General features: G+C 43.8%; 2 protein-coding genes across 12 annotated transcripts in view; one reads left to right on the top strand and one right to left on the bottom strand.

Annotated features, from left to right (window-relative positions):
- Positions 1-4,926, bottom strand: part of CERT1 (ceramide transporter 1) — a 105,334-nt gene extending 100,408 nt beyond the window's left edge. For 2 of the 4 annotated variants that reach the window (XM_077867850.1, XM_077867870.1), the window contains exon 1: positions 4,611-4,924. In XM_077867850.1, coding sequence (XP_077723976.1) covers positions 4,611-4,706 — 96 coding nt within the window. In that variant the 5' untranslated portion in view covers positions 4,707-4,924. Of the gene's footprint in view, positions 1-4,610 lie in introns of all 4 variants that reach the window. The other 2 variants (XM_077867857.1, XM_077867864.1) reach the window with 2 other exon arrangements.
- POLK (DNA polymerase kappa) overlaps positions 4,536-13,889 on the top strand; it is a 66,549-nt gene continuing 57,195 nt past the window's right edge. For 4 of the 8 annotated variants that reach the window (XM_077867782.1, XM_077867841.1, XM_077867825.1 and 1 more), the window contains exon 1: positions 5,402-6,397. The gene's annotated coding sequence lies outside the window, so the exon portion shown is untranslated. The other 4 variants (XM_077867810.1, XM_077867803.1, XM_077867817.1 and 1 more) reach the window with 4 other exon arrangements.

Here is a 13,889-nt window from a genome sequence, read left to right as displayed (position 1 = left end):
CATTTTCCAAGTTTCTTTTAAGATCTATTTTTTAAATCCAACAGTAACTACATAACTATAAAAAAAATGGTTTTCAAAAACATACTTGGATTATCAGTTTCCAGTGCCTATAAATGGTTTCTGTGTTGCTGAAGTCTTGTTACATGTTGCAGATCACAATCAATTAACTTGCAAAGGCAGAAATGTAACCTCTATCGGAATTCTTGATTTCGCATATTTTTATGCTCTTGGGGTTTTATGTATGTATAGACAATTCCAAAAACTATCTAATTCCAACATTATCTGCCAAAAACTAATTCAAAATGGATTTTCAAAAATATACTGCACTGGCTCATGCTCTGTACCCATTGAGAAATCTTTACTTTTCTATTCCCTACTCAGCACGTTTAAGACAGTTCAGCTCTTAAATCTTCAAAGACCCATCATTATAACCCCTCCCTGAGAGCTCATCCATGCTGGCAATTTAACTTTCTTTTCTAAGAGCTCACTAATCACCATTTTCTTCTTTCTTTTCTTCCTTCCTTCCTTCCTTTCTTTCTTTCTTTCTTTCTTTCACAAGATTTTATTTATTTATTTGAGAGAAAGATACAGAGATATTGACTGAGAGCGCACAAGAGTAGGGGAGAGGGAGAAACAGGCTCCCCACTGGGCAGGGAGGCCAATGTGGGGCTCCACCCCAGGACCGGGGCTCCATCCCAGGACACCGGGGTTCATGACCGGAGCCAAAGGCAGAGGCTCGACTGAGCACCCAGGCGCCCCCATTTCCTTATTTCTAACTCCCTTAACTTACCACCACTTACACCTTGACTCAAACAATGATGGTTACATACAAAACTGAATTCATCTCCTCCTCTAAGGTGTACTTGGCTCCCTATGTTCCTATTTCTTTTGCTATACTGGTATTTCTGCAGTCATTCAGATTCAGACCTGGCTGAGTGTTCCTGTATTGTATGGACAGAGTAGTTAGTGCATACAAAATCAGGTAAGTCTCTCAAAAACATCAAACCATCCTTCACACGAGAAAACGCCATTAGTTGTGTAACGAGTTTTGACAAGTTAACTTTTCCAAGCTTTACTTTCTTTGCTTGTCATTTGAATGGCTGAAAAACAATCATGAATACTTCTACTATATTTATAAAAGATACTGTTCCTTTCAATCTTTATAGCCTGTCATCAACTCCTATTCATCTTTCCTTCATATTAAGCCCTTAAATTTGACTGTTCTCTATTTTCAATTAATCCAATCAAATTATCAGGTTACTAGACTACTGAGAAGGCTTAACCACCTTACCTCTAGTATCTTCTGCATTTTCTTTCATAATTTACATAATCTTATTTACTTATTAAGCACATTGGCTTACTTATCTTACATAGTAATCTCACTGAATCTCTAGCTCCAAAATTTACACGGACAATTCCTCATTGCCTGTAACACAAACTTCTCGGATCTCCAGATCTTAATCCTATCTCATTTCCAATTACTGCCCCTCAGAGGACTAGTAACTGTGTGACTGTGGTCAAGTGACTTATTCTCTGTTTCTCTGTCAAACTCCAACTTTTAAAGTTGTCAAGATTAAAAAAGGATAGATTTAGAACACTGCCAGGCACATAGTATTTTCTCAGTTGAGGACAGAGTTATGCAGAACCAATGAAGTTTAACCTTCAGTTGCAGTTCACTAGAACAGACCTCTTGCAAAGTGATAGAATGGGTACCGACAATTGTGTCTATAATTTTATATATATTTTTAAAGATTTTATTTATTCATGAGAGACAGAGAGAGAGAGAAAGAGAGATAGAGGCAGAGACACAGGTAGAGGGAGAAGCAGGCTCCATGTAGGGAGCCCGATGCGAGACCTGATCCCGGGACCCCAGGATCACTCCCTGGGCAGAAAGGGAGGCAGGCACTCAACTGCTGAGCCACCCAGGCGTTCCCATATTTTTTTCTTATAGAGGACCCAATAAGTTACATAAACTTCCAGACCTTTATTCAGTAAATGTTAGCTTCTCCTAGAAGGCAGATTTTTGCCTTTCTCATAACATTCCCTCTATTCCCTCTATCTAACAGAGATAAAGCAATATGCTAAACACAGAAGCAGAATCAAAGATTTCTGTTCCCAATAGTCCAGCAAGCATAATTTCAAAAGGAAAACAATACATTTAGAGTAAGATTCAGAACAAGTTACGAATAAAATACTATGGGAACTTAAAGGAAGGCACTATGGAATGATTGGCAAAATAAGAAAAGGCTTCACAGTAAGAATAGTGTTTTAAACAAGCTTTAAAGATGGGGGCACCTGGGTGGCTCAGTTTGTTAAGCAGCTGCCTTAGGCTCAGGTCATGATTCCAGGATCCTGGGATGGAACATCATGTCAGGCTCCCTGCTCAGTGGGGAGTTTGCTTCTCCCTCTCCCTCTGCCACTCCCCCTGCTCATGCGGTCTCTCTCGCTCTCTCAAATAAATATATAATACCTTAAAAAAAAAAAAAGAACTCTAAAGACAGAATTTCAGCTAACAGGTGTGCGGAGAAATACAAGATAAGGTAAAGCTTGAAGGATGGAGAGAATCCACAAGAAACTTGTTGAGATTTATTTTATCCAGATTTAGTTGTTCTCAAGTCCCACCAAGGCATGACTCTCTTCCCATCAATATCCATCCTGATATTTGTTATCAATCACCTAGAATTATTGTCTATCCAGAATTTGTGGAACTTCCATGCTTAAGAAGTGATTCCACAGAAAATATGCTTCATAGGTATTTCCATGTATTTTAAATTACCATATAGGAAAAAACAACTTTCCTTTTTTTGGACCGGTATATTTCTATTAAGTTTATCACCTCCCCCCATTCCAAATTCAGTCCGTTTTGGACGGGCAGAAACAAAACACATTAGTACTGAGACTTATCTACATTACTCAATTGAAGAAAAAGAACAGAGGCTGAGTTTTAACTCTTGTATAAATTACCAGGTGAATACAAACAGATCAAAATATATATGTACTTTAAATTTTAAAACATGGATTCAATATAAAATATTCTTGAATAAAAAGCTTCCAGAAAACATTATGTATAACAATGCACTGTTATATTTCAGGGGAATTTCCTTCATTGCTGTTAACAAAATACCAAAAACTATTCCTGTTAATTCTATGTATGCAGCAACATAAAAGTTATTCAACCATCATAGAATCGATCAAAAAGTACATTTCTTGACATTTAAATATCAAGGAGATGATTTTCCATACTTTGTCATAGAACATTGTCTCTACTATACTGCTCTTCTGCAAACCATGAATACTCAGGGCACTGAGGACTCTTTCCACTAGTCACTCCTCAACCCTCCAAAATAGTAATATCAAGTAGGTCAAAAGGTCAGCCTATTTTGTAAAATACTCAGCACCACCAGAATACTAATTTGTATGTTTACTTCTCATTTAATGAGAAAAGTGATCAGTCTATCAGAATTAAGAAGAACACACTTGAAATTCCACCTGAAAACGTATACCTACGACACAAAGTGTTCAACACAGACTCCAAAACTACAAGACACATTTAATCTAAAGGAACCCGAGGGAGCTTCGACCTTCGCTTTACGGAAAGCCTTTCACTGAAATTCCAATGATCCCAGTATCAACACACATCATGATTCTTCTGTGTAAATAAACGTTAACACTCGCAGGTCTTGGTTGTGGCACTTATGTTTTACCTAACGCCTTTCTCACCAGCCTTGAATAGATAACAGGAAAACCTAATATGAAACAACTCCACAATAAAGATCCAAATGCTTAGCCAAAGTACATGTACTGGAAGCAGGGTGGTTTCTTAATAGCCAGTGGCTGCACATGATCTCGAATCTTATGACCAGCTTGCTGAAGGACTGGCCATTTCTAAAATTTTAACAGAAAGGAACAAGGAAGTAAAAAAGGAGAATGTGGAATCCTCTCTTAGCTAAAACTCTAAACGAACAAACAAGCCCCAAACCATGTACTATCAAAAGAAATAAATCCCCCATCTTCTCTTAAAAAAGGGCCTCATCCATTTTAACTAATTAGCCTTCACAGCCAGTCCTACAACTATGTGCTTTGCTAAAATTTTGAAAAAGGGTGTTTTCTTTAAACCTTCAGGAAAGGTAAGAAGGGTTTTCCTCACTCTGGCCCTGTGACGGCAAGAATATTTTATTATTAACAGCGCTCTTCTTCCTGGACTAAAGGTCAGCCTCTGCTCCGATCTGTTCCTGTTACCGTGTGTTTCTTGCACCCGTCACGTGACAAGCCAACAGCTCTCTTTTGAACTGGGGGAAAGACTGCGGAGAGCAGCACCGAAGTGTCCCTGAGACCCCTCCCCACCGCCGGCGGGCAAGCTCCCACAGCTCTGCCGCCCAGCCCGGTTCCCGCGCCCGACGGACGTGCCGAGTCCAGCTCCTGAGCCGAAGCCTCCCTAGCGCTCGCCGCCGCCACCGAGCCCCTCCTCCGCGCACCCGCACCCCCGCACCCCGGGGCAGCCCGGCCCCACCCCACCCCACGCCCTCGGCGCGGCGCCGCGCCTCGCCTCGCCTCGCCTCGCGGCAGGTGAGGGCTGAGCCGCTGGCCCCCGGTCCTCACGGGCGGCTCACCTTGCTGAGGACTCCGCAGCGCTCCACGGGCGGCCCGGACTCCGTCTCCGGATCCTCCTCCGAGCCCGACGAGTTCCAGCTCTGGTTATCCGACATGGAGGCGCGACAGCCGAGCGGGAGACCAGCCCCCGCTCCCCGAGCCGCGCCGGAGGAAGCGCCCAGGAGCCGGGGTGAGGGCCCGGGGGGCGGGGAAGGGAGGAGTGCCCGCTCCGGCGCGGGGGGGGGGCCGCAGGGGGCACGAAGTCCGGCCGCCGCGCCGCCGCCGCCGCGCCTGACACCGAGCGGACCGGGGAAGGAGGACGAGCGGCGAGGGAAGCCTGCCCTTCCAGCCGTCGGCCGCCGCCGTGGCCCCTGCGCTGCGCCCGGCGCCACCACCCGAACGCAGCCCCTTCGGTGCCGGCCTCCAACAGAAAAGGAACAGGAAAGACGGGAAGAGAAAGCCCAGCCAGAGCCCCGCTCCACTCACACCTCCGCTGCGGCCGCCATCTTCCTGCCTGGCCCACTATTTACCCACCCCTCCCCTGTCCCCTCCCCTCCGTCCTCCCCTGCTCCCCCGCCCCGTCCCCCTCCCCCGCCCCCTCCGACGTCTGACGGAGCACGCCGAGGGCCGGCGGTCCCCTCCCGCACCCTACCTCGGGTCCCCCCCGGGTACGCAGGGCGGAGAGGCGGGCGGAGCGGACAAGGGAGGAGGGACGGGGCCCCCGCCCCGCTGCATTCTGGGAGGGGCGCTGCTGCGTCGGGCGCGCGGCCTTCTGGGAGTTGTAGTCGCGATCCTGAGGCCACCGGTGAGTGTTGGCGCCCCGAAGGCTGTCGCCTGGGGGACCGGTCCAGTGGCGGGTGGGCTTCGTCTACCACTTGTGTGATCCTTCCCCGCGGCCGCGCTTCTTGTCTCTTCCTGGCGTGTTTATGACGAAGCTGCGCCGGCTGGGGGGGGGACCCGGGCTCGCCCTCCGCGGCCACCTGCTAAGGCCCGGGAACGCCGCGCGGCTTCCGGGGGTGCGGGCGGGCTCCGCCGCGCCGGGCGGATCTGCGACCTCGCTGGTGACCCGGCCGCCCCCCCCGAAGGTCTCCTATCTCGCGCCTCACACTCGGTGCGTGCCGCGCTTCACCGGGGCAAGCGCTTTGCATTTGTTAGATTCCGAGCGTTCATTTTGTGGAGAGTAATTTTGAAGATATCAGAGAATAAACGACGTTTGAAGAGTTTTTAAAGTAAAGTGAGAATGTGAAATGGTAGTCTGGGGTTTGCTTCACGTTGTGGGCCAAAACGCCCCCGAAGCCCGGTCGCCAACTCCACGGACGTCGTCGCTCTGAGGGCGGCCGGGCCGCGGGGCGAGCCTGAGGTGCCGAGCGACCCGAGAAGAGATGAGGCGATGGGTGCAAGGCCCAGTAGTCGGTGCGTAAACGATAGGGACGATTTTTATTGTGAGGCCTGTAATTTTGTGACTTCAGTTTTTGTTTGCTTCTTTCACCTCTTGTCGATTTCCTAATAATCGCCAACCACAAAATTCGTTATTAAACGTGAGAAGCAGTACCCGCATCCTGCAGTGGCTGGAAAACGACTGAAATTTTTGAGAATGGAGAAGGCAAAGTGGCCAGAAGTGTGACTCCTAGCGACAGAGGCCGCCCTAACTGGGATCCAGGAAAAACAGGAATGAGAAGTGCCTGTGATTGATGTCCTTTCGTTCCCCTAGATCGAGGCTTAGAGATGCTGAATCCGCCGTAAATAAGTTACAGATCACTTTCCCGTTGTGAAATCAAGTAGTAATTCATAATTGAAAGTCATTCAGGTGAATAAAACCTTGAAATAATGCTTTTGAAAATACTTTGACAGCATGTTAACACCTAACCCCAAGGTTGTCATTCAAAAGAGATAAAAGAAAAAAATCCACTTAGGATATTTTCCTTATTGAATTACTAAATTATGTCTTTAGAATTTTCAATACTGTAACAAGTTTTATTTTCCCTTTGATTACCTTATATGGTTAAATTTAATATTTGATTCTTTGAGCTCTAGGTTTTAAAGGACATTAACCTTAAGGAAATGATTGTGAATTGTTGAGAAATCCACCTAATAATGCGATTTAGCATCCGGGGAGCATAGTATATGTTTATATCGAAAACGGACTTTCTGTTACCTTCTCTGCATTTCTAAGTTGTGTGTGGGTGCAGTCACCAGCACTTCTATCTCCGAGGTTTCCACTTTGTAGGAAATTGCTTCCTTGTAGTGGTCTGTTTTTAACTAGGGTTGAGGGAGGAGGCATTCTGAGAAAGAAATCATTTAATATATATGAAAATCCCATGATAAATGTTTAAATGGATGCATTATTTTGTTCCACTACAATGTGAGTTCCATAGGGGCAAGAATTTTAAGTTTTTTTCATCCATTTTTTCCATTGCTTTTTTCTATCTTTAGTCCCTATGTGCTCAGTGCATAGGAAGCATTCGATATCATTCATGTATTATAGTCTTTCAGTTAATAATTTAACAAATATACTCTATGCAGGTTACTATGCCAATTACTGGGTAATTTTAAGACAGTAAAAAGGGGGTGCAGGGGAGCTCTGCCTTGGAGGAGATTATAATAGAAAACAATGTAAGGAAGGTACACATGTAACTTTAATAGCTGAACTAGGGTTTGAAAGAAGGTAACCTTTATTCCTACCACCTGAAAGTGACAAAGCCTTTTCTCTTTACTCTGTTATCTAATCCTGGATCTTTGTAGGCCACTTGCCCCAGGTCTTTTTTTTTTTAAGATTTATTTATTTATTCATTCATTCATTCATGATAGACACAGAGAGAGAGAGGTAGAGACACAGGCAGAGGGAGAAGCAGGCTCCACGCTGGGAGCCCGATGCGGGACTCCAGGATGGCGCCCTGGGCCAAAGGCAGGCGCCAAACCGCTGAGCCACCCAGGGATCCCCACCCCAGGTCTTCTTAGTTAAAACAATGGCTTTGGGGATTTTTTTAAAAAGAGGACTGTCCTTGTTTGCTGATCTCTTTCCACCAAGTTATCATATAAACTATTCAAAATAATATAAAATGATCGTTTTATATGACTTATCACTGTGTTTGTGGCGTTCAGCATGTCATGAAAATGAAGTTCGGAAAAAAACGTAAAAGCTACTCTTCAGTCTCTTTGTCTTTTCCGATTTAACTGGTACTGCTTCCCCCTTTGGATGCATTTTCCACTCCCACCCCCACCCCCCACCCCCGTTTTGAATACTAATCAATCATATTATCTTCTCTCAATATTCCTGTGAGGTCTGTTCAAGAATTGCCACTATGGGGATTCATGTGAGTTCAGAGTGAGCAAGCAGATAATCCCTGGGTGTAAATCATAGCTGGCTTCATCCTTAATAATCCTATGAATTTGGATGTGTGTTTAATAAATACTAATTTAATAAATAGCATTATTAGTTTAGTCACTTTTTATTATATATATCCCAACTGTTGTGCTGCCAAATGGATATTTGTGAATGGATATTTGCATAAGTATATAAAAATGGATATTCATTTGTATAGTGGTGAGTGCATCTATGTCCATGTCTGAACATGTAAACACTAGTTTCAGAAATGTAAAAGGCTACAAGAAACTTGCATGTTTTCATCTTTTGTGACATTACATAATTATTATAAAATATCCTTGCAGGTGTATTCACAAAAGTGGATATACTAAGTGTGTAAAGTGAATATAGGAATATTAGGCAGCCCCGGTGGCGCAGCGGTTTGGCGCCGCCTGCAGCCTGGGGTGTGATCCTGGAGACCCGGGATCGAGTCCCACATCGGGCTCCCTGCATGAAGCCTGCTTCTCCCTCTGCCTGTGTCTCTGCCTCTCTCTCTCTGTGTCTATGAATAAATAAATAAAACCTTTAAAAAAAAAGAATATAGGAATATTGAGATGATTGCTCCCTTTAGTCTGTTAATCTTTTATGTTGGTACAAAAAAAGATTGTATTTTACTTATCTAGATCAACATCGGGCATGTGTATCTTCCAAATTAATGGTTTTCAGTTACACTTAGGTCTTAACACATATATTCATATGTAGTATAAGCAACCCAAGCATACTAGTCTATGAATAAACTTTATAGGATTGTCATTTTTCTGAAAGAAAAAGGTTAGCAATTCAGCTAGCGAACTCGAGTTTATTCAAGAATGGCAATTTGGGACAAACCAACCATGGTGAACCATAGGCAAGTCCAGAGAACAGAAGAGAGCTTCCGTTTATAGAGGAAAAGAGGAAGTTGGGAGAGGTTATTTTGGACAAAAGTTCATTGGAGGTAAATGACAGCTGAAGTGGTGGTGGCTTCTCATTGGTTGTAAGCAAGGGCAGCTGGCTATTGGCACCAAAAAGCCATCTTCTTTCTTCCTGCTGGACTGTGCAAGCTAAGATGAGTGATAAGTTTGTGAGAGCCCTACTTTCATGGCTCTCCCACTCCAGTTTTACTTCAGGTTTCCCTAATATATTTTCACATTAACTTGCTTTGATAAAGATCTTTCTTTAAAGCGGTACTGATCAAGAGTGAGGTCATCTGTTCCTTATTAGAATCATTTTTGTCCCTTGGTGCCAGCCAGGACCTTTTCTGGGTGCCGTGTCCCACGTTGGACGGAAATGCACAGGTTGGAAACCATTGAGAGGATAGGATAGAGGACTCTTTAGGCATTTCCCATCAAAAGTTTATCTTACGATTTCAAGTGTTGGAGATCATCTTGAAATATTGTGCCAGTATTACCCTTTGGAGTACACCATTTCTACAAAGGTTTGATAGGCAACAGATACAAACCCTAAAAATTAGTATACGAAATAAGTGGAGAAGGATATTGACCCTGTTTGTGTAGTACTGCTAAACCAGGAGCCCAAGCCCAAAGATAACCAGCCTAAGAGATCAGAAGACCATAGATTGTCAGGTGGACAATCTGCAGGTGGAATTTGTTGTAGTCAATATAATTGTTCCCTAATTTTATAAATTTGGGGTTTTCTACTGCTTCAGAGGAAGCAGTTATCTATATGCAACAGGTGGTGTTTGCTATTGCATAAACATCTTGTTCAGCACATAGGTAATTAAGGGCTGTATGACTATCCAAAACTACTTTAGCCAGTGAGACAAGTGATCATTGTTGGACTGCTATTGCCTCGGTGCTGGAATCAGTGAGTTTTCCCAGTTCCAGAGAGTGTTTCCTAATCATCCCCTGGCATGAACACCCACCAATGGAATAAGTGCCCTTATGATGGAGACAAATCCAGAGTAATGTATACCTCCTGGGAGTTCCCATTTAAGTTGGCAATAAAGATTTGATGGGGAAGACCAATGGGAGGACTAATGAAAGGCTTCAGATTTATTGTGGATCCACGGGCCAAATTAGAAATCATAGTATGTGTTGGCCTCCAGCCTGCCAGCTGTATAAACACTCATTGGCCCATTGAATAGCGCACTTGCTGCACAGATAAAACCAGGTGGTGCACATAAGACTCCTGCAAGGGTTTGATTATTAATGGTGCTATTAGTTGGGATTATTCAATTGACCCTTTGAACCAAGTGACTGTGGTGTTTGGGGAATAATTAGGGAGAATTTATTCTGTTCTGTGGACTTTATTCTTGAAGAGTGTATAGAGGGGGCTTGTTTTGTTACAGTGACCTAAAGTAGTAGAGCAAAAAGGGAACCATATAGGTAGAATAAATATGGTTGGTTGCATTGAGAGTTATGGTAGGAGAGAGCTCAAAGTATAGGAAAACCTGGTTATAGAAGTTTGAATGTAAGAAATATCTGGAGGGATATGGGTATAGTTAGTGGTCACATTGGAGATGATGAAAAGGCTTGCTATGGGAAGACTAAAGGGTTGCAACTCCTGTAGACCGATCCAACAATCAATAAGGTTTTGTCAAAGGATTGGGAAATTCAAATGAGGATAGACAAGGAGAAAAATAAGAAAAAGCAGAAAGAAGAAAATATACAGGCCTGATCCTGTCATCTTAGGGAAGCTGTCTGCTTCAATGTCCTGTGCTCTATTTCCTGGAAATCTTTAATTTGAGGTCAGTAGTTGATAGGCAGTTCCATTCAGGGTTTTGGAGCTTTCTTTAGATGAGACACATGAATCCAAGGAGTCAACTTTTGGACTTTAGTGACCCAAGGATTGTTCCATAACACTTGATGAGGGCCTCTCCAATGTGGTTGAAGAGAGTCTTTTTGGAGATATCTTTTCGAAGAAATGAAATCCCTAGGTTGCAGTGTGTAGTTTGAGGGCTTCATCTCCCAGGAGTGTGCTGTGAAAAGATTGGCCTACTAGGGGATCCCTGGGTGGCTCAGCAGTTTGGCACCTGCCTTTGGCCCAGGGCGCGATCCTGGAGTCCCGGGATCGAGTCCCGCGTCAGGCTCCCAGCATGGAGCCTGCTTCTCCCTCCTCCTGTATCTCTGCCTCTCTTTCTCTCTCTGTCTATCATAAATAAATAAATAAATCTTTAAAAAAAAAAAAAAAAGATTGGCCTACTAGAGCATGATTATTTTTGAGGGATGTAATTAGGCCTTTGCAATACTGGAGTATATCTCTTTATTAGGTGCCGGTCAAAAGAAGTGGAAGCTAGAGGTATAGAACATCCAGTCATTCTCTCAAAGGTGAGGGACACCTGGGTGGCTCAGTGGTTGAGCGTCTGCCTTTGGCTCTGGGCATGATCCTGGAGCCCCAGATCGAGTCCCGTGTCTGGCTCCCTGCATAGAGCCTGCTTCTCCCTCTGCCTCTGTTTCTGCCTCTGTGTGTGTGTGTCTCTCTCATGAATAAATAAGTAAAATCTTTTTAAAAAGAAAGTTTAAAATTATCTCAAAGGAAAAAAAATAAATAAAATTATCTTGGGGATCCCTGGGTAGCTCAGCCGTTGAGCATCTGCCTTTGGTTCAGGGTGTGATCCTGGAGTTCTGGGATCGGGCTCCCTTCAAGGAGCCTGCTTCTCCCTCTGCCTGTGTCTCTGCCTTTCTGTGTGTGTCTCTCATGAATAAATAAGTAAAATCTTTAAAAATAAAAAAATAAAATTATCTCAAAGGTGACAGTATATGAATTCTAAAGGGGTGGATCTGAGATTTAGGACTGTCAGCGATACTTTTGGCCAAGAGTTTCCACAGATTTGCCAGTTGAGTTTTGATGATGCTGTTTGCTGGTTTGACTAGTTCTAAACACTGAGGATGGCAGTGGAAATGCTGTAGAACTGCCCAAACAGGACAGACTTGCTGTAATATTTAACCAGCAAAATGGGTTCCCCAGACACTATGGAGCTCAGGGTGGATTCTCCAGATAGGGATTTTTTTTTTCAATAGGATTTTAGCTATTGAAGAAGCAGTAGCTTGTCTATGTAAAAAGGCTTCAAACCAGTGGGAAAATATTACCAAGACATACTTGTGTTCATGAGATGGGGAGCTGAATAGAGACCATTTAGGAGACCTCAAATGGTCCTTTGGGCAATTTAAAGTGCCCAGGAGCAGTGTCAACAAATTTTTTGAATTGTATTTTTGGTGAGGACAACTTGCTATTGCTGGACAAAGGGGAAATCTTTCTTCCAACTGGACTATGCAAGCTTTGACAAGTAGTATGTGTATGATAGTCCTCCCTTCATGGCTTCCCAAGTTTGAATTAGGCTTCCTTAACACATTTTCACAGGACTTACCAGATTTTTTGAATAATAGGACAAACTTTTGCACTTAGAAAAAAAGACCAAAAACAGTCATAAAATCTAGTTAAATAAAAACTTTGTAGTTAATCTGATGAGATTATGTACATTCTTTACATATGAATGATCCCACAGCCAGACAGCTGCAAAATTTCTCTCTCCTTTTTGCATATGCTGGTACTATGTTCTTTCTCATTTCTCCCCTTCTCCTGCATTACTTTGTGTATTACTATTGTCTGTTAATATTTTGCCTTTTCTATTCCTTGTCTGCCATGGCAGTCATTTACAGCAGTGATGGGAGAAGCAGAGGAAGGAGTAGATGAGAAATAGTGAGAAGCTGGGAGAATAATAATTTGGAATGGAACCTCCCATCCTGTTTTAATTGACTCATAGGTGCAAAGAAGGGAAGCTTCTGCTATTCCTATTCTTAATTCTTACTTCAGCTCTGTTTCCTGCCTCAGTATCCCAAAAGCCTCTAATTCTTTCACATTTTTTCAGGCCCTGTGATTGCTCTTTGTTTTCTGGTCTCAAATCTAGGCTTGATGTCTTCTTCCTACATCTTAATCTCATATTTTTGTTTTCTGCCAAGGGGAGTAATTATGATTCTAAATGATGAGTGACATTGTTAGGTTAATCCTCTTACAGAGATGGATATTTAAGTAAGCACTGCCAATAATTATTTTCCTTTCTTTTTTCCTTCTTCTTTTTTCTAACCACCCACACTCCCATTTGTATCAAAACATTTTTATTAACATCAATTTTTATTATAGTGTGCTTATACCACTAGGTCTTATTCTGTTACTCTGATTCCTAAGGTGACTTTGCATATATGTCTTGGATTCCCTTGTGTATTGATTTTTAACATTTTTAACTCAAGGACAACTGGATGGGGTGGGGAGAGGGATTCATTGATACCTTAATGCACTGCGTGCAGTTACTTTTGTCTGTGTGTGATCAAGTCTTGTTTATTATTTTTATTATTTTTTTAAGATTTTATTTATTCATGAGAGAGAGAGAGGCAGAGACACAGGCAGAGGGAGAAGCAGGCTCCATTCAGGGAGCCCGGTGCGGGACTCAAACCGGGGTCTCCAGGATCACGCCCTGGGCCGAAGACAGGCACTCAACCGCTGAGCCACCCAGGGATCCCCCAAGTCTTGTTCATTTTAGAAGCATAAACAGTAGAACTAGGAAGGAGTGATGAAAATGAGAACCAGTCCCCCTGACGGAGCTGGATCCAGCACAGGCTCCCTGTGTGTGTGATCAAGGCCAACCCAGCGGCCTCCATCAGCCTTCGCCTGACGGGACAGTATGGGCAGAAGTGAATGTGCTATGAGGGTGGGGTAAAATTGGCTCTGGGTTTGCTCTGAACCAGGTGAAAAAGAAGTCCAGAGGTGCCACAACACCCTTGGTGGAGAGCACCCCAGGCTGGCTCTATCCACGCCTGAGGCAAAGTCGTGCTCTGGAGGGGAAACCATGGTGCTTTCTGGTCACCAGGAAGGCCCCAGATGTTCAAAGCAAGCCACAGTGAGGGCTCTCCCACCCCCACCCCCACCCCCACCCCTGGCCTGTAAGCACCACAGGGTGCATCCCATGCATCCGATGGGAAGTTCTAACATTTGGCAGTCA

The sequence above is a fragment of the Canis aureus genome, chromosome 2 (assembly GCF_053574225.1).
Source record: "Canis aureus isolate CA01 chromosome 2, VMU_Caureus_v.1.0, whole genome shotgun sequence".
Taxonomy (NCBI): Eukaryota; Metazoa; Chordata; class Mammalia; order Carnivora; family Canidae; genus Canis; species Canis aureus.
This window is presented reverse-complemented; position numbering and strand designations above follow the sequence as displayed.